Below are 21,125 nucleotides of genomic sequence, written 5' to 3' on the forward strand. Positions count from 1 at the left end.
CCATGGAGCCTCAGGAGTGAAACAGATGAGAGTGTAACGTTTAAAAAGGTCATTTACATAGATGAGAAAAGAAACATATTTATTTGGCCAATAGTAATTATCTCTGAGTTTAAGAACACAGTTTGTCAGCAAAAATTTAGATTAGGTTTTTTTTCTAAATACAACAAAATGTGTCATAATTTGCTTCAGCAAAATGTTTTTATAATCAGTCCTATACGGTTTCTCATTTATTCAGCTTCTGACAAAAATTAAACCAAGTAAAATTATAGTAAACCTTCTTTGTTTGATTCACAATATTTTACATTCAATCCTGGCCTAGACAGAGAATGACTTGAAACCTGGCCGCTGTTTTATGAAAATTAAAATATTTTGGGTGTGGACTAAAGCCCCCAATGTTTCAAGACCCTAAAAACGCTGCATAAAAGGCCATTATATTAGTTGTGCTTAGAACTTGGTTCTCAGAAGGAGAACATGCTAAACTGGGTTCCATTTGCAAGATGGAGAACCAGTAGGATTTGCAAAATCTGTCCAGTCATCAGGCTAATAAATAGCTTTGAGCATTATTACATTCCGATAACATATTTCTTTGCATCTGTTTAAACAAGGGTCCACAAACAGATGATGCATAGCACCTTGAGTGCCATAGAAAAAAAATATATCAGTATGGGGAAAAAAAGTGAAAGAAGCATCTTAAGCCATTTTAGCTAATAACTGACAACCTAAGACCGCTCGCAGATATCTGACATCGACACATCGAGTCTGGACACCTGGGAAGGCAGGCAGAAACCCGGAAGTGCTGCAGTTAGCCAACATCAGCAGGAGAAAGTACAGCTTCGCATCTGCTTGTTTGTTTTAGCCGAAGAGCTTTTTTGTTCTGACTCTTCCAGCAGAATGCCTGAAGTTAAAATACCAAGGTAAGGCTGGGTAAAGTCGTTTTCCTTTAGCAGGGAGACGACGTCACCATCATTGCTCCGGTTTCTCCAGGTTAGCTTGGATCTTGGATGAATGTCAAGATGTCAAGCGACAGCAGGCAGTCGGGTTTACTAGCTGGGCTTTAGTTAACAGCTGCTCATGCTAAGCGAAGAGTTAACTAGTTACTATAAACCTATGATTTGGATGTGCAAATACACAGCTGCACTCAAGAACCATTTAAATCTAATAAATGTGAAACAGATCGAAGCCCGGTATAGAAATGTAGCTATTTAAAGATGAAATCCTGTCGATTCACACTGCTGTCAGAAAACATCGCTGCAGACAGGAGCCCAAATCTATCTATCTGTCTGTCTGTCTGTCAGCCCTTACAACAGGGGTTTCTAGGGGTTTCAGTTTCTGACGCGGATTCTGGAGGTCTTGATTGCAATGCCATGTGAACCATGTGTGTTGGACCATGAAGACACGTAGAAGTTGCAGAACACCAGCCTTGAGGACTGGACCTTTTGACCCCTGGCTTACAAATTAGCGCAGAATAACAAAATACATCATGTACACATACAAGAATTCAAACACAATTCATCATTTCGGTGAATTGCTGATTTTATTAGCAACTAGCATGTCAAACATACCGCATGGAATGCAAATGTAACCACTTTTTGACTGCTGGCTCTGACCTACAGGCTGGTTGTAGTTCCTTGTGGCTACAATCAAGACTTTTGCAAATAATTTTATTTAATTTTCTTGGATTTTTTTAACGACATTTTAGAGTCACTTTGGCTGCAGATCAACACCACCAACGTGATGCAAATATCCTGGTTGTGTATTTTGGAGTCAATTTTAATGTTTTCATCAAAAATATTTTTTAAAGACAAAATTTAGCAATCTTCACCACTTTTACATATTTTCTACCATCAACTGTCTCATGTTTTATTGTTTGAGAATTTACTTTTTAACAACATTTTTAGTACAAAAATAATAATTGATTAGAAATAATGTTGCTGTCAATTTTTTGAGGACTTACGGCAAGTCATAATATTTCTCTTGTTAATATTGTCCTTATGATCTTGCACACAAAATGAAACTTATTTAGAAGCAATGTTACTGCCAATATCTGACCCTCCTAGACTCACTTAAAACAATCTTTTAGCATTCATGGAATGGTGCATACATATGTTTTTTGTAAATAAAAGGGAGAATAGACTAGGATTTAGGAGGTTAAAAATTTCAGAAAATGAAACGATTCTTGTCATGTATGTTCAGGTTTATAATAGGCTGAATAAAATATAAGGAACATTTCCATGATAATCTATAAAAGAGCATTTTTTGTGTTGAAATGATACAGGTGGAGCATTAAATGAAGGAAGCCCCACAGGTTAAAGTAGTGACTGGTATAAATGTATTGGGTTTACTCTTATGTTTCATGTTTTTTGAGCTTGAATTTGGGAAGTGATTAGTAATCCTGCAGCACAGAGCTGAGAGGGGGACAGAAGGGACAGGTTAAGATGTTAACTACCCTTTTCTATGTGCTCAGGTAGAGCCTGCAGGTCAATCACATGTACTGAATGAAACCAGCAAAGCACCTTCACTGAGCTTTTCTGATAGCAGCCTTACACTGTAGTGACCACAAAGACAACAGAATTGTGACTGACTAATGATTATGTTGATGGCGTTCCTCTCTGAGCTGTGTGTTCCTCATCCTGTCCTCAGTAATCTTCGGGTCTCATTCTTCTGTCTTCATGTTAAGGATTCAAGCCATTCAAACCAGTACTGGAAGTGGACTGGAAGGCTTCAAGGCCCATGCTGTGTTCCAGGAGATCAACAACAAGCTTCAGGAGGTGACTACATGACACAGCAGGAACCAACAGGAAATCACGGAGTAATGTAACATGGTGTAATCCTAACTAAAAATACAGCAGCTTCATCGTTTCAGTTCTGAATAATTTTAAACACAAAGGTGTCATTTTTTTTAAATTTTAAACAGAAAAGCAACCATTATTTCATGTTATCACTGAATATTTAACCTTTTTGCTGTTCAGCTCTCTTGCTGAAAAGCAACTATAACAATTTTAGATCTGTCTGCTAACCAGCTTGCTGTTGACTGCTTAGCAGACATTCAGCTCATAGTTAAACTACAGTAGTTTTAAAACATTACCTTAAAACCTCTTCCCCCCCCCTTCTTCTTTCGTCCAGCCAACACTGGCAGCACACCGCATCATGTGGAAGAGGGCCATTGCTTCGTTATTCTACGATCTAAACAGCTGAAAATAACTGTGGACATCCTGCAGCTCCTTATATGGAGTTTAAACCGTAGAAACAGTATGGTGGAAAATGTGATCAGTTGTAAAACCTCAGTATATCTTGATACAAACGCCAGGACGCAGCGGTTCATAAAAAAATCTGAATATTGGTTTAATCAGTTGTGTTTCTGCTCACGTTTGAGCCTGCTTCATCAACTCATGGTGGCACATTGGGACCACCTCACAGCACACTGATCATTTCAAGCTTATGCTGACTCAATCAGCAAATGGTTTCCTCATTTCAAAGCACTTACCTCTGTGTGACCTCAATAATGACAGTTTGAGCTCAAGCTCACTGGCAGGACTGACACAACTTTCTGTTTTGGAACAAGGAGCTTATTGACAAAATTCACAACAGGTGTTTGATCCATGAACCGACCCATAACATCCTGGTTCAATCAGAATTGGTATTTAAACAGTCCTCCTCATCATGCTGTTCACATTCTGGACATCATGAGACCAAGACGACACCTAGCAATTAATCAGCAGTACCTCGCCGTTTAAGAAGGGTGGGATGCCACGCCACAACAGACAATAAGTGGAACAGCACAAGACTCAGATGCCACTTTTTGTTAGACAAAGCAGTCATTACAGACTTTCAGGTGTAACAAATATGGTACAGTGTGATTGTTAACTGATCAATGTTTAGTATATGAGCCATAGTTCACATGAATTCTTAAAAATCCAAAACACAGCAGCACAGAGATGAGTGAAAGCTGTTTTGTATAGAGATCAGATGTTCTACCCTTTTACTACAGTTAAACGTCTTCAGAGACCACATCTCCTCCCCTCCACACACCTTTCTATTTGGACTTGCAAGGGAGCACCAAACATGGGACAATATAGAGCAAAAACGTTTTTATTCTCTTGACTGTCCTGGTTGCTTACAACGTTACTGGGATGAAACGGAGATCCCACTGGAGAAATTAAATGTAAACAAATTAAACAATCAATGGGATCTATGGGGCTCCTCATTACCGAGTTAGAACCTGGTGACTTAAAGCAGCGGGAAATGCCAATACTTACCCCTGGTCTTAAGATTTTGACTGTATCAAAGCAAATTAGAGTTTATCAAACTTGCTCTGGTTATCAAGAAGTATAAAATAGTTTTAATGATTCATGTGGTTCCTGAATTGAAATCAGAAAGTTCTTAAAAAGAACCTCAGAAGTCTTACATTGAAGTCACAGACACTGGCAGGAACCCTGGTTTAGGAACGTTTAGGAAAACTGAGCTCCAAATACAGACGGATAAAGATGGCCTCCATCCAGGTCCTTTGAGATATTTACCAAACGTTCTTCCTGCAGTTTGAAGGTTAGGAGATGAGTTTATGGCTGAAATGTAACATCTCTGTCCTGCAGGAAGGTGAACAGTTTGTGAAGAAAATTGGAGGAGTTTTTGCCTTCAAAGTAAAAGATGGCCCAAATGGACAGGAGGCAACTTGGATTGTGGACGTGAAGAACGGCAAAGGTTGCGTTCACAACGACACAGGTGAGAAAACTCAGAGGCTGCCTGTTACAGCTGGGGATTCAGTGTAAAGTTGAAGGTCTGCACTGACTCTGTTATCTGCTTCGTGTCAGTATATTACCCTTAACTCAGCAAATATTTCTGATCTTTAACTCCTTTATCTCCACTCTGCAGACAAGAAGGCAGATTGCACCATCTCCATGTCAGATACAGACCTGTTGGCTTTGCTGACTGGGAAGATGAACCCACAGACGGTGAGTTTCCATGCCATGTTATTTCCTACCAGACATCTCATCGCAGTAGAAGCTTTTTCTTCTGAAGGGATGGAAATGATAAAACATGTGGAGAAAAGACAGCAGCCACTTGAAAACTGAAAGCATTCCAGTTCATTAAGTCACATCATTGTTGTGGGGTGTATTCGGCTGCTTCTGGGACTGATGAAAGCAGCAGCAGGATAAACTCAGAATTAATGTGCACACTTTAAAGTCTCTTTGGGCAGGAAAAAAAAGCTGTTTTTCCAATCTCACTATCCATACGTTCGTCCTGCGACGAGAGGATGACCTCCAGGACACAGTCTGTGTAAACAGAACTTTTATCCGTGCCACACAGTCAGTGCTGTTCACTGAGGAGGAAACCTGTTGGAGCAGAAAGAGGGAACCGTCAATTGCAGACTTATTTGAAACGATATTTTTCATGGGAATAATCCAGGCTTAGTGATGACTCACATTCCCAAACTAAACTAAAAAGAAAAGTTTGAAACCAAACAGAGTGAAGACAGAAGATAAAATCTGGCCTGACAATTTAAAGTCACCTCAGGGTCCAGCTACAGATGGGCATACCCAGTACTGTTAGCAAAATAGTTGTGTGCTTTTAAGGATATTTTAGTCATTGGTCAAAGGCCACTTTATTAGGTACACCCATTCATTTGTTAACACAAATGGCTAATCAGTCACATGGTGGCAACTCGCTGCGTTTTGCCATCTAGACATGGTGTAGACAACTTGCTGAAGTTTTACTAGAGCATCAGAATGGGGAACAAAGTGGACGGAATGTAATTGAAGTTACATAGTTGTTGGTGCCAGACGGGCTCCTCTGAGTATTGCAGAAACTGCTGATCTACTGGGATTTTCAAACATAAGCATCAGCAATTTGGTTGTCGAGGACACTGTTTTTTCCTGACAAATACTTGATAAACACTTCATTACCAGAACTATGATTAAAAATGTATTCTCATCAACTAATGAAAACAAAAAAAGCCGAAAATGAAAACTAACCAGATTTAGTTTTATTCATGTGGAAAGACGAGTTCAAACAGTAGCCAGTGAGACCTGATCTTGTTGAATGGTAGGAAGGGAATGAACTGAAGTATTTAACAGCACCATGGTACTTGCAGAAAAGTAATAACATATCATACAGTTTAGCTCAAAATTATTCATACCCCTGGCAGATTTAAATTGAAAAAGATTTTTGTGTCTGATAGGAAAAAAGACACCATCTATCACAGTATAATAAAACAATGTAAAAGACAGTATTTTGTTTTTAATTTTTATTAATGGATTGCATGTTGGAAATGTAAACTCTCCTCAATGAGAGAATCGTACAGGCATTAGAGCAACCAAACACTTCTTTTAGTTGCTGAGCAGTTTTTTTTTCTTGTTTCTTCTGGTATTTTGATCATTTGTAGATTGGAATGCCTCTTTGTCATCACCCTTATCTCTACAGATTCTCTATCAGTTTCAAGCCAGGCCTCCTGCTAGGTCACGTTAACCGGTTAATATAACTTCCAATCAGAAGAAACATGTTGGTAAAATTCAGCAGGGTTATGAATCATTTTAGTTAAGTTCTGGTCCAACAAGCTTAATATAAGTTTGGTTTTTAAATTTCACAGATACCACTTCTGGCACTGCTTTAAGAAAGTATGTTGTGTGTATTTTGAATATTTCATGTTCTTTTTAGGATTTCTGGTTTTTGAAACTTGAAAAAGAAAAATTAAAATTATAAAAGAAAAAACAAAATCTGTGTTTCTATGTGTTTTGGGAAATATAACCCCCTATATGTACAATAATTTTAGATATCTATAACCAGCATGACTATGACTGACTAAGTAGTTACTAAAACAAAACCAGATTTTAGCCAAAATGCTCCGACTAAAACTCTTTAGGCCCCTGAGCTCCGGGTATGCATCATACTGACCATGTCTTCATTTTATTACCAGTGGACCTATCTTCTGATGGCTTCTTCCAGCAGGGTAATACACCAGGCCACAAAGCTCCAATCAAATCAAACTGGTTTCTGGAGCATTCACTGTCACCAGATCTCAGTCCAGCTGAACACCTTTGGGATGTGCTGGAACAGGAGATTCACATCCTGGATGTGGAGTTGACATATTTGCAGCAACTGGGTGATGCTGTATTGTCAATATGGACCAGAATTTCTGAAGAGATATTTCTGACACTTTGTTGATTGTATGTGGTGAAGAATTTAGGGATTTCAGAAGGTAAAAGTGACCCTTTACTAGAAACGTGTACATTTTTATAGTGTGGCCAGTGAGGGTAGTTTTAGACTTTTAAAATTGAGTTGATTCCTTGAACTGTGCACTCGCCGGTTCTGCTACAGGTTAGGGAACTGTTAGCGATAATAAATATACATAACCTCAATAAAAAAAAAGGACTATTGTTTCATTAGAACTAGCCTTTATAAAGCTCTTTTGATGTGATATAATGATTATTAAAGACCTTTGAAGGTAGCCATGACTGACCGAAGAAGAATAATTTTAGGCAGCACTGTATTTTTAAAGCAACCATTCATGTCTAATCCAATCAGAAGGATAGAGGGATATCAGATGTCCTGTCCTTGTTAGACTACCCCCTGCTTCTGGGACTAACCATCCACTCCACTCCACTCCACTCCACTCCACTTGTAGGACAGCTGGTGGCTGTCTCCAGTGCTCACTGGGCGAGAGCCAATCCTGCACAGGTCACCAGTACACTGCATCTGGACACAGGATAAACAACATTGCACACACACAGTAATACCTAGAGGCAGTTTAGAGTAACCCCTTAGTCTAGCGGTTATGTTTTTTGACTGGGAGGATGCAAGAGTACCCTGAGAGAATCCATGCAAGCATCTATGCAGAAGGAACCCAGGCCTGGAATCAAACCCAGGAGATTCTTGCTGCTAACCAGTATGCTGCCATGCAGCCCTGACATCAGCCTATATGGACTTAAAGTACAAATGAACTTTTTGAGATTTATTTTCATTATCTTTCATTGACTTCACATTTAATTGCTTTAAATCAAGTCACTCTTCATTGTAACAAAGATTCTAAGCACATTAGCACCATAACAACTAAAGCACTGAAGTTGGTGGAAAAACAAACATTTCTGAGTTTGATCACAGCTCTATGTTTACGACAATAGTTGGAGTTCCTGCCCTTCTCCAGTGTGGAAGTTTATTTAGACTCTTGACCATCTTTGTTTTGTTGCTTTGACACATTTTCCTGGAGCTGCAGGATTTGTGTACAAGGAACCTGTTGCTGTGGTTGGGAATCAGTACATAAGAAAAAGTGCATCATCCATCATTTACAGCAAGAACAGTCCTTACCTAATGTAATGTGCTGGCTTCGGGTTTAGCGATACAACCAAACTAAAGTGACCAGTAGGTTTAAGCAGGAAGCCACAGACAGGCAAGAATATCAGGATGGGGTCCGGTTTCAAAAGCAAATGAAATGTCTAACATTTGCAAAACTATTTTTTCCAAATACAGTTTATTGATGCAATACCAGTAAATCTTCTCATTTTCACTATTTATTTATTTATATTGTGGCTGCATTCATCTTTTCAGCTGCAACAATGTGTAATTCTAATTTATTGTGGGTAATAGCAGTAATCATACCAGGAGTCCCCAGATAGCCTCTGCTTTTACTGAGGCTTGCAGCAAGCAAATTTGAACATGTAGTTATTTCTCAATGCAAAGGCACAACAGATCATTTTACATTTTTATGGTTATGACAAACTTTATTATTCTTCAGAAAATAGAGTCTACATCTGATCTGTATTCAGTCAGTATTTTAATTTTTTCCAGATAACATTAGTCTTACCAACATTTCTGCAATATCAGTCTGCCTGCCGTGCAGTTTCCTACCATGTTTTAAGCTTTTGTTGCCATTGCCCCACTTTCTCCCAGGCTGCGTTAATCTCTCACGGTAACTCTTAAAACTGCCAGTGTGTAGTTCACTCTAACACCGATTCCAAGCTGCTCTGATACAGATTTTTTTTTTTTTTTACACATCCCACCTCCTTTTCCCTTTATCCCTTCTGATTCCCAGGCATTTTTCCAGGGCAAGCTGAAGATCACAGGGAACATGGGCTTGGCCATGAAGCTCCAAAGCCTCCAGCTGCAGCCGGGCAAAGCCAAGCTGTAGAGGAGAAGCTTGATCAAGCCCTCACTAAAATGCTTGGCTGTGGAGAATTTAAGGTTCAGTAACAGAGAAATGTTGAAGATCTGAAAGAGACGTGGATGGACTGAACCACTTTTTCTCTTGGGTGATCTCACTGGCCGAGCGGGGGATTAGTCTGAGCCCCGCCTGTCTAACTGGGGAATACGATAGATGGACAGATAATTAATTTCCTAATTGAGTTCCAGTATGCACATCTTTTCAGTGTCAGTCTGCTAGAGTTCTGACAGTTGCTCCCTACTTTGATACTAATTGCATTTCTGTCCAGATTTCATAGCCTTTGCCAATAATGAAAGCTAACTTTGAGTGCACTATAACTGGAACTGTTTTGGGAAGAACTGATAATATGTTGCACAACCATGACTGCAGCTGTGTAAGTGCCTCCCTCAGAATTTAAAATCAAGGTTGGTAGTTAGTTACCAACACAGAGCAGTTTTTCACTGTCTACCTAACATTTTATCTGCTTGGGTTGCAATTTTTTGTGGTACTATCTGCACAGTATAGATCTCTGTAAGATTTCTTAGAAATAAACTTGTCCTTGCTGAAAACTTTGACTTTGGTCTTTTTTTTTTTTTCATCTGCTGCACTTCATTTGCACCCTTTCCTGCTGGTGACCTCATGTTTTTCACACACATAACAGCTCCCATGAGATGGCATAGAGAACAAGGTTTTATTTTCACTTGCATTTTTTCCAACACTACAGCGACCTGATTCTGCACACTGTCATGCCGTACATGGAGGAGCATGGCTCAGAGACAAATCTTTTAACTAGCTCTGACCCAGATTCCTCTGCAGCTTCGGCTTGGCTCCAAGATTTTTCTGGCTCTTACTCTGATGTCACACTGGGCTTGTTTTGGTCAGTAATGACTGATTTTAAATAATCAATGCAATGCCTTTTTTTTTTATTCCTCAGTAGAACCAAGCACGGTATTAAAGTTCATGTTGCGCATTTCCTTATCCCTTCTTTATAAAAACGGATCGCTTCAGAAAGAGTGAAGTTCTTGGCTAATAAACGTTTCTAGCTTGCTTTCAGTGATTCTGGAAACATTAATACAGAATAGCTTCAGTTATGTACCTATGATCTTTTTTATGACTAAAGCAGATCAAGTAAAGTTAAAACCAAATATTTGCATGTAAAGTTGTGACTTGTTAATATTGTGAACGTGTTTCATCATGTTTGAAATATACCTAAATATAAACATGCAGTGTATAAAAAGTGCCGTTTTTTTTCTTCCTTACTGTTTGCATCAAATCAGAATAAATGCTCTGTTTTAGAACGATTACTAAACTTATTCATACTTGCTAAAAGCCAAAAAAATGAGCGAGAGATTTTTCTTTCTTCCTAGGCTGAAGTTTGCATACACAAAGTTACTGTGTCTAAATTCGGAAAGCACAGATGATCTCATGGCTTTGTCAGCTTCTGATGGGTTAATTCACATTTCAACCTGAAAAGACACAGATGAGAGAAACACAGGAATGGCAATTAGAGAAGTTTATTAACTGATGTTTGTTTTCTTTTGGGGCTCGGACCCCGGTGGAAGACGTGGATGCTGATAATGACATGAGCTTGAATAAACATCTTGGGGTTAGAACTAGAGAAATCGTCTAAACTCCATTATTTAAATCTAGTGGAGGCACACCTGGGGATGTATTTCAGGGCAACACCTTAAGCGTGCTGCTTTCTTGTGTGACGTCATAGAAAACTAAAAATCAGGAACAGAATTGTGGACCTCCACAAGTCCAATTCATGCTGGTTGAAGCTGGTAGGAGAGTGTTATCCACAGCTAAAGGAGTCCTGCGACATGAGGTGAAAGATCACTCAGAGAGGGAGAAGCCATTACTCCAATAGCAATAAAAAGTAAATGCACTCTGGGACAAAAGCCTTATTTGTTAAAGGCATAGTCTGTGTTCTGGTGAAACTACAATTGATGTCTGAGACCATAATGACCATTGTTACATTTGGAGGGAAAATGAATAAGCTTGCAAGCCTGAGAACACCATCCCCACTGTATAAGCGTGGCAGCATCGTTAGGAAAGAACATTATGTGGATATTATGTGGAAATATCTCGGTCAATGCCAAAGCATATTGCCATATTAGTTAGGTGGCTTAAGGCAAACAACGTCATTGTTTTAGGGTGGCCATCACATATCCCTCATTCTCAGTGCAACACAATATTTGTTGGCAAAGCTGAAAAGGTGTGTGCAAGCAAGGAATCAAAGTAGCCTTACCCAGTTACACCAGTTCCATCTCGAGGAACTGGCCATTGTTGCAACAAATTATTGTGAATAGCTAGTGGAAGAAAAGCCAAAATGTTTAAGACAAGAAACAGAGTCCATAAAGAAAACATAGTCCAAACAAAACAGTTTGGGTGACCCAGAGGAGCACAGGTCTCAGGAAGGCTGCTGGAACCTACAAAGATGCTCAGTAGGTCGACATGAGGACTACAGAGACCAGCAACAAAGCTTCTCAGTAGGCCGGCCCAGAGCAGTGTTAAATAAGAGCTAGAATCTTTGGGGAATGTTTCTGACACCTTAGTGAATCGATACTGTGAGAATTAAGACTGTTCTCTGTGACAGAAGGTAAAAAGAGGTCTAACCCAGTGCTAGTGAGTTGTACCTAATAGATTGGCTGGTACGTGTATACTCATATTTGGTCAAATTTTGCTTAGCATGTTACACCTTGGTCACAGCAATTTTAAAATAGGTGAAGTTCATTGAAATTGGTTGGTTTCCTGGCACAAACCAGACATTTATGCTGTTTAGCTCTTCCACATTTTAGAACAGGCTTCTTTCTCGCTCACAAACTGTTCAAAGGCAGTTGAAAATAACAACTGATCTCTTCATTTCCTGTTAAAATAGCAAATAATTGTCAACACAAGTATGACGCTTGTTCTTGAACGAAACTGTATAGTCAGGCCAGGAATAGCCACCTTAAAGATATGCCCCTATATCTCCTTCTTGCCCATTAACTTTAAACACTTGCTGTGACCTAGGTCAAAGGCAACTTCTGATATTTGTGCCACAACATAACATTTGGCACTAGTAGAAGAGCAGAACCATGTGAGGGACATGTGACCCAGATAAGATGTAAAACTCTTTCACTGCTTTAGTAAACACAAACGTTTTTGTAGGAAAACCTGATGCAACACTTTGAAACACTAATGTATCTAGACTTTCTGGCATCAAGTACAGTATGTGGCAATGTGTACTTCATTTCTACATCTGACATTGATTATGCACCATATATAGATAAAAAATAATTAAGATCAAAAGGTTACTTTATTGCTGTAGTTCAATTTAAAAAAATGAAAGTAATTTTAAAACAGGAATAATATGGTCTACACAGTTAAAAAAAAAACCCTGTTGACTTGACAATTGTCCAACAGGCAGTCTGACAATGTCCACAAGAGGGTAAGCCAAAAAAATGTTATTGCTAAAAGGCTGGCTGTTCTCAGATTGCTATATCCAAGCATTTTGATTGAAGGTTGAGAGAAAGAAAAAGTTCGGGTAGACAAATGTCCACAAGCAACAACAATCCGGGTGGGATTAAGAGGATTGTACAGCAAACCTGTTTAAAGATTTTCAGGGTAATTTACAAAGTGTGGTCTGTGGCTGGAGTGAGAGCTTCAAGAGCCACCACACACAGATGTATGCAGGACATGGGGCTACAAGTACAGCATTCCTTGTGTTGATCTGCACAAGAACAAGAGAGATGTCTTACAGTACCTGGGCTAAGCTGACAAAGGAAAACTACCAAATACCTGCTTTACCTGCGACAAGGGGAGTCATTTTACAATTTGAAAATTGTAGGTGTGATTCCAGCTTCCTCTTGCCTCATGGCGATGCTCCCCTGGGCAAGTTTACTGAACCTAAAGTTGCCTACCAATCTGTGCGTGTTTGTTAGTGCGATTAGGTGAATGTGGCTCTTTGAGTGGCCGGTATGATTGGAAAGGCACTATATAAGTTCAGTCCATTTACCATTTGATTACCAGGGTATCACAGGCAAACTGACCCAACCTAAACCCCACAGAGAAGCCATGGGGTAGGGAAAGTGCATGACTGAAGGAAACAAAAAGCAAAGTAGCATAAATAATTTCTGACACACCATGAATCACCTGCTCACTCTGTTCTCACTGTAACCCTAACCCGAAAAAAACATGTTTTCTGCTCAAGATAGTGCGGAGGTTATTCAGTTTCTGCACTGGGGCACAATTATCTGCCACAAATGTTATTAAGAGTTATATTTTAAACCCTGATTTGGAGCAGACAAGTGCAGCGATGAGATGTGGAGTAACAGTAAACGGTAACATCAAGTGGCAAACATTAGTCCCCCAAAAACATATGTTGCTTAATAATAACTGGTGTGTTTGGGATTGTATAATGTTCAGTTCATAACGGCATGTGGTTTATAAGGTTTACTTTACAAACACATCCTCGAAAGAACATGGAAATCCTTGTTTCTGGGGACACATTTAAAAGGAGTGTCAACGTTTACACAACTTTGCTCAGTGGAACAGTTTCCTCAAGTCATAGATGAAACAGATCAGATGGTAAGAATGCAGTTGGGACCTCCCCTGTGTGCAAAGAAAGGAGGAGAACGCCTGGCTGTAAATGATAAAATATCATGCTGAGTGTGTTTGACTGTGTGTCCGTGATTCAAAGCAGCAGGCGCAACCAGACGGCATAGTTTCATTATTTTCTAGAAGAAAGAGATCAAAGATCCAAAGACTCTCTGCTGATCTGTCACACATGGTGCCTGATGCTCTGTGCACCGCTCTGCAGAATGACAGCATGCAGAATAATCAGGGCAGCTTGTGTGACAGTTATACAATGAATCTGTTGAAAAGTCTGTTGTGAGAATGCCGCCTGTACATCTGGAACAACGGAAAGTTCCTAAAAATACAAAGCAGCAAACAGGGCCCCTCTAAGGAAAAAACAGGCTGCCAACTACTAATAAAGAGAGCATGGACATGAGTGCCTTCTTCTTCAGCTTTGGAGATGGAGTCTGGGATAAAAACCCAAGTCTGATTTCTTCATCTCAGGGTAAAAATCACAGCTTATTTGGCATGTGAGACATGCTTTTATAAAGTGCTTTTCAGAAGTGAACTTTTGTCACATTAAAAGCATAAACTCCATCCATCCATGGGGGTGGCTGGTGCCTATCTGCAGCAGAAGTCACTGGGAGAGAGGCGGAGCATGCGCTGGAAAGGTCATCAATCTGTCACATGGCAAAACACACAGGATAAACAACCATGCCCACACACACACTCACTCTCTAGGGTGATTTAGAGAGACCAATCAACTTAGCAGTCATGCCTTTATACTGTATAGGAGGAAGCCAGAGTACCCGGACGGAACCCATACATGCATAGGAAGAACCTGCATACTCCGTGCAGATAGACCCCAGGCAGAGATTTGAACCCAGGACCTTCTTGCTGCAAGGCAACACTGCTAATAACTGTCAGGATGTGATGTTTTGGACTCTGTTTGTGGTTTTGTGTTTTTGTTTACCTTTTAGTTAGATGTTCTTACTTGTGTTTTGTATTCATGTTAGTTGTGGTTTCTTGTTTATGGTTTTGTATTTGTGTTTTCTGTTTTTTCCTACAGTTCTAGTTTTCTTCTGCCCCCCAGTGTGTTCTCTCGCCCTTTGTTCCCTTGGCATTGCTCTCTTGTTCTTTGAATGATTTCATTATTATTATTATTATTATTATTATTATTATTATTGTTATTAGTCTGCCGGTCCCCTTTAGCCTTGTTCCTCTTGTTTATCCTTGTTCTCTATTTCCTCCTTTATAGGTTACCTTTAGTTATTGTTTACTTCTATTCTAGTCCTCGTTTCCTCTTTTTCATCCTCAGTTTTGGTTCAGTCAGTGTTTGTTTAGGGTTTACTTTTTAGTCAGGGTTCTCTTTTGGTTCCTATTCTGTTAAGTGCTTAGGTTGTTGTGTTCCCTCGAGGTTCTCAGTTTCCTTTAGTTCATGTTATTCTTGATTCTTATGTTTTATGTATCTTTGTTTATAGTTTTGTTTTAGGTCTGCTCGGTGTCTTGTTAATTACTTGTATTAGATTCACCTGTTCCCTCTGCCTCCCAGCCTCCTTGTGTCACCTGTTCCCTGTTCCTCTGATTACCTGCCCTATTGTTTCTTGTCCACCTTTGTCTGTATTTAAGTTTGCCTTCGTCCTTTGTTCCACGCGGTATCGTTATGTCTCTTCCATGTCCTCGTGGGATGTCTTTTGGATTTTTTGTGCTGGATTATCCTGTCACCCTGCACCTCGCCTTCATGTGAGTTATCTCTTAAAATTAAAGTTGGAGTTTGATCCCACTCTGCTTCCTCTGTGCTTGTCTGCCTCTGGTCCACCACAAAATACCTCAATTATGACAGTAACAGCATATAATAATGTCATAGACCAACATAAACTAAAGCATAATTGTGAAGTGGAAGAAAATAGACATGGTTTTGATTTCTTTTTTTTTTTAAACTAATACAAACTGAAAAGTATGGCATCTGTATTCGGCCCCCCTTTCTCTGATACCCCAACATAAAATTCAGAGTCCATCTTTGAACACCTCACAAAGCACTGTTGTATGGCACAACTGCAAACCTACAAAGGCCTATCACAAACCATGGATCCCTATTTTTCCACTTCACAGTTATGCACTACTTTATGTTGGTTTATGAAATAAAAAAATGCATTAAGGTTTGTAGTTGTAAGGTGCTGTATTTGTAGTCAAGGAAAAAACAGTACTCCGACAAATGTTAGGGTTTGATGTATTATGTATGTAGACGTCAAGTACACGTGAGCACATGGAACATGAGAACCCTCATGAGAACACTTTTCCATTATAAGTAAATTGCTAAAAATACCTTGATTGGGATTATCAAATCATTGGAATGTTTTCTGATGCAGGGTCTCTGTCTGATATTCAGATTGTTACTATGTAACACGGCTCTAAACACATTACATACATTAACGTTATCAAACGCTGTTATGTTACGGCTGTCAGAAATGGCTCTTGAAGTGGACCCAAATGCAGACCGGTGGGAACAGCAGAAGTTGGTGAGTGAAAAAGATTTAATAAGAACACAAACTTGCATCTGGATATGAGGTGAACAGGCAAACAACTTGAGCGGGCATGGCATGAACAGAACAGGCATCGCTAGACTTGGCTTGGCATGAACAGAAGTGCAGAATAATCCAGCAAGGAATGAACAGAACAGAGTATATATGGTGCATGGCACAGCTGAAGCAAGGAGGCTGATTGGAAAAGTGCAGGTGGACTGAATGAAGCTGATTGCTGTGGCAGAGGTAGAGAGTGAAAACAAAACATGATTGGTCTAAGCAAAGAAACAATGACAATGAAACCAAAGGGTACATTTTAAAGTGACAGAATTAGAATGCTCCATAATCAGAACAAGAAACTAAAGTTAAAGAAAAGAACTAAAGCACCACATGGAAAACATAACCACTTATGAACAAGTCCAAAACAAAACTCAAACACCTTAAAATCATGACAAAGGGTGTATGTGATCTTTTTGTAAAGAGATGTTCTTTTTGTTCTTCTTGTTTGTGTGACTTTTATTTTAAGGAATCTTTAATAAATTGTTAGTCAGTGGGATTGAAGTTATGTTAGGAGCTTGTGGACTACTTTAAGTAAGTTTTGCGAAAAAAACTCAGTTTATTTATCTTAAAGTTTCTACTGGCCACTAAAGTTTTGCTAGTTTGAAACTGTGGTGAAAAAACCGGTCACAACTCAGGTAAAGTCATGAATGACTAAACTCAAAATTGTTTTTGCAACCTAATCATGATGCCTATTTTTGTTCAGTAAATAGATGGAATTATACTGAATATTTGCCTTTAATGCAGAAAATGCAAAGTAAAGATGGTTATTGACTTGTATTGCCAATGACTTTAAATGCAATGGACAGAGAGATGGAAACGAAAGAAAGAAAGAAAGAAAGAAAGTGCTTGTACACCTGCAGAAATGCATATATGACAACAACAATGTTACTGCAAAGTGCATGGTTCTAATGGAGTTCACACGAAAATTCATCATGGAAAACTCACCATTACCTCCAGCGTCGTCTAATTACTCCTCCATGCAGCTCTGCTCCACCAATCAGTGTCAAGTCTGCATTTCTCCCTGGCCAATCATCCTTCAAGGCTCCACTTTAAAAGACCTTCATCCATGGAACCCTTAATTCTTTCCTTTCTTTTTAGATCTTCAGCCCTGTTGACTCCTTGATAGGCACTGTCCCGTTGATGCCTTGTCAGGCACTGGCCCATCTACGCCTTATCAGGCACACTAACTTATTCCTTCTCTAGGCTCAGAACGTTAATTAATTATTTCCTTTCTTTTTTGATATTCAGCCCCGTTGACTCCTTGACAGGCACTGTCCTGTTGACGCTTTGTCAGGAACGCTCCCGTCTACACCTCGTCAGGCACACTAACTTATTCCTTCTCTAGGCTCAGAACGTTAATTAATTCTTTTCCTTTATTTAAAAAAAATCTTCAGCCCCATCTACGCCTTGACAGGCACTGCCCCGTCAATGCCTTGTCAGGCACACTCCCATCTACGCCTTATCAGGCACACTCCTATCTACGCCACGTCAGGCACACTAACTTATTCCTTCTCTAGTCTCAGAACGTTAATTAATTCTTTCCTTTCTTTTTAGATCTTCAGGCCTGTTGACGCCTTGATAGGCACTGTCCCATTGACGCCTTGTCAGGCACTGGCCCATCTACGCCTTATCAGACACACTCCTATCTACTCCTTGTCAGGCTCACTAACTTATTCCTTCTCTAGGCTCAGAATGTTCCTTCCTTTTTTTTAATCTTCATCCCCATCTATGCCTTGTCAGGCACTGTGCCATCGTTGCCTTGTCAGACACACTAACTTAATCCTTTTAAACTTCAATAACTTCCCTTCCTTTCTCATTTCCGGCCTCGGCCTCGGCCCCAGCCTCGGCCTCTTTTTTTTAGGGGAAGACATCTTTAAATCTAACCCTAAGATGTTCATTCAAGCCCATGTCATTCTCAGCATTCACGTCTTCTACTGGGGTCCGAGCGCCAAAGATATAAACATTCACTAATAAACTTTTCTAATTGCATCCCTGTCTTCTCTTGTGAGTTTCCAGGTTGAAATGGAGTTTAAACGAAAATTCAACATGGAAAACTCACCATTACCTCCAGCTTCGTCTAATTACTCCTCCATGCGGCTCTGCTCCACCAATCAGCGTCAAGTCTGCATTTCTCCCCGGCCAATCATCCTTCAAGGCTCCGCTTTAAAAGATCTTCATCCATAGATCCCTCCGTTCTGCAGCTGGACTTTGACCCTCCTCCACCCCACCTCCACCATTTGGCTTCCAAACTCGTTCCAAATCTCCTCAGGCCTCCATTCCACCACCAGGATCGGATCCCAGGGGGGAAGACATCTTTAAATCTAACCCTAAGATGTTCATTCAAGCCCATGCCATTCTCAGCATTCATGTCTTCCACTGGGGTCCGAGCGCCAAAGATATAAACATTCACTAATAAACTTGTCTAATTGCATCCCTGTCTTCTCTTATGAGTTTCCAGGTTGAAATGAATACAAGATGTACTTAGTGGCAGCCGCAGCTCAATAGAATATCTATGAATCTGTTAACACCTGAATCCATACACCTGTGAGTTTATCTATGAGCAGCTTGTGTGTATAAGGTTTCTCCATAAGAATATTCAATAGTGGGTGTGAAGAGCCACAAACCTGCCCCCTAGCACCTGAGACAGACACTGAAAGGTATGATTAATATTAGTGGAACAGGTTTTAGTCTGTCAGTGATGCCCATCCTGGTTCCTGCAGTTGGGCCTGCCTGAGAACAGTGGAATAATTACAAAAAACATTTCCCTAAATCTTTCCCTAAATAGAAATCTGATACTGAACCCTAAGAGCAAGTTCTGACTTCAACAGATGTGCTACTTTGGGTCTCATTTGCCCTTATTTGTCTGTAGTTGCCACATAAATATGGCATATATAAATATTGTGTACAGCAAAGTACAGACAGCTATTTTAACTGGTGCAGTATACTCTACAGGTCCTTCTAAAAAAATTAGCATATTGTGATAAAGTTCATTATTTTCCATAATGTCATGATGAAAATTTAACATTCATATATTTTAGATTCATTGCACACTAACTGAAATATTTCAGGTCTTTTATTGTCTTAATACGGATGATTGTGGTATACAGCTCATGAAAACCCCAAATTCCTATCTCACAAAATTAGCATATTTCATCCGACCAATAAAAGAAAAGTGTTTTTAATACAAAAAACATCAACCTTCAAATAATCATGTACAGTTATGCACTCAATACTTGGTCGGGAATCCTTTGGCAGAAATGACTGCTTCAATGCGGCGTGGCATGGAGGCAATCAGCCTGTGGCACTGCTGAGGTCTTATGGAGGCCCAGGATGCTTCGATAGCGGCCTTTAGCTCATCCAGAGTGTTGGGTCTTGAGTCTCTCAACGTTCTCTTCACAATATCCCACAGATTCTCTATGGGGTTCAGGTCAGGAGAGTTGGCAGGCCAATTGAGCACAGTGATACCATGGTCAGTAAACCATTTACCAGTGGTTTTGGCACTGTGAGCAGGTGCCAGGTCGTGCTGAAAAATGAAATCTTCATCTCCATAAAGCTTTTCAGCAGATGGAAGCATGAAGTGCTCCAAAATCTCCTGATAGCTAGCTGCATTGACCCTGCCCTTGATAAAACACAGTGGACCAACACCAGCAGCTGACACGGCACCCCAGACCATCACTGACTGTGGGTACTTGACACTGGACTTCTGGCATTTTGGCATTTCCTTCTCCCCAGTCTTCCTCCAGACTCTGGCACCTTGATTTCCGAATGACATGCAGAATTTGCTTTCATCCGAAAAAAGTACTTTGGACCACTGAGCAACAGTCCAGTGCTGCTTCTCTGTAGCCCAGTTCAGGCGCTTCTGCCGCTGTTTCTGGTTCAAAAGTGGCTTGACCTGGGGAATGCGGCACCTGTAGCCCATTTCCTGCACACACCTGTGCACGGTGACTCTGGATGTTTCTACTCCAGACTCAGTCCACTGCTTCCGCAGGTCCCCCAAGGTCTGGAATCGGCCCTTCTCCACAATCTTCCTCAGGGTCCGGTCACCTCTTCTCGTTGTGCAGCATTTTCTGCCACACCTTTTCCTTTCCAAAGACTTCCCACTGAGGTGCCTTGATACAGCACTCTGGGAACAGCCTATTTGTTCAGAAATTTCTTTCTGTGTCTTACCCTCTTGCTTGAGGGTGTCAATAGTGGCCTTCTGGACAGCAGTCAGGTCGGCAGTCTTACCCATGATTGGGGTTTTGAGTGATGAACCAGGCTGGGAGTTTTAAAGGCCTCAGGAATCTTTTGCAGGTGTTTAGAGTTAACTCGTTGATTCAGATGATTAGGTTCATAGCTCGTTTAGAGACCCTTTTAATGATATGCTAATTTTGTGAGATAGGAATTTTGGGTTTTCATGAGCTGTATGCCAAAATCATCCGTATTAAGACAATAAAAGACCTGAAATATTTCAGTCAGTGTGCAATGAATCTAAAATATATGAATGTTAAATTTTCATCATGACATTATGGAAAATAATGAACTTTATCACAATATGCTAATTTTTTGAGAAGGACCTGTAATTGGCAACTTAGTGAGGCAGAGCTGTTCAATTCATGTTAATACAAATAGCTGATCAACCAATCACCTAACAGCAACTTAAAGCATTTAGTCATCTAGATGTGGTAACCACGACTTGCTGAAGTTCAGTCTGGGAATCAGAATGGGAAATGGAAGGGATTTAAGTGACTTGGAACATTATAAGGTTGTTGGTGCCAGATTGGCTGGTCTGAGTATTTTAAAACCTGCTGATCTACTGGGGTTTTCATGCACAATCGTCTTTCATGTTTACAGTTTGGTTCAAAAAGAGAAAA

General features: G+C 40.1%; 1 protein-coding gene across 1 annotated transcript; it reads left to right on the plus strand.

Moving 5' to 3' along the window:
- Positions 1 to 757: 757 nt before the first annotated feature.
- On the plus strand, positions 758 to 9,705 carry scp2b (sterol carrier protein 2b). The gene is made up of 5 exons (XM_047375746.1): positions 758 to 914; positions 2,678 to 2,768; positions 4,590 to 4,719; positions 4,870 to 4,949; positions 9,023 to 9,705. The coding sequence occupies exons 1-5, from the start codon at positions 892 to 894 to the stop codon at positions 9,116 to 9,118; spliced, it is 420 nt and encodes a 139-aa protein (XP_047231702.1). The 5' UTR covers positions 758 to 891; the 3' UTR covers positions 9,119 to 9,705.
- The last annotated feature ends 11,420 nt before the right edge of the window (positions 9,706 to 21,125 follow it).

This window comes from Girardinichthys multiradiatus, chromosome 9 (assembly GCF_021462225.1).
Source record: "Girardinichthys multiradiatus isolate DD_20200921_A chromosome 9, DD_fGirMul_XY1, whole genome shotgun sequence".
Taxonomy (NCBI): Eukaryota; Metazoa; Chordata; class Actinopteri; order Cyprinodontiformes; family Goodeidae; genus Girardinichthys; species Girardinichthys multiradiatus.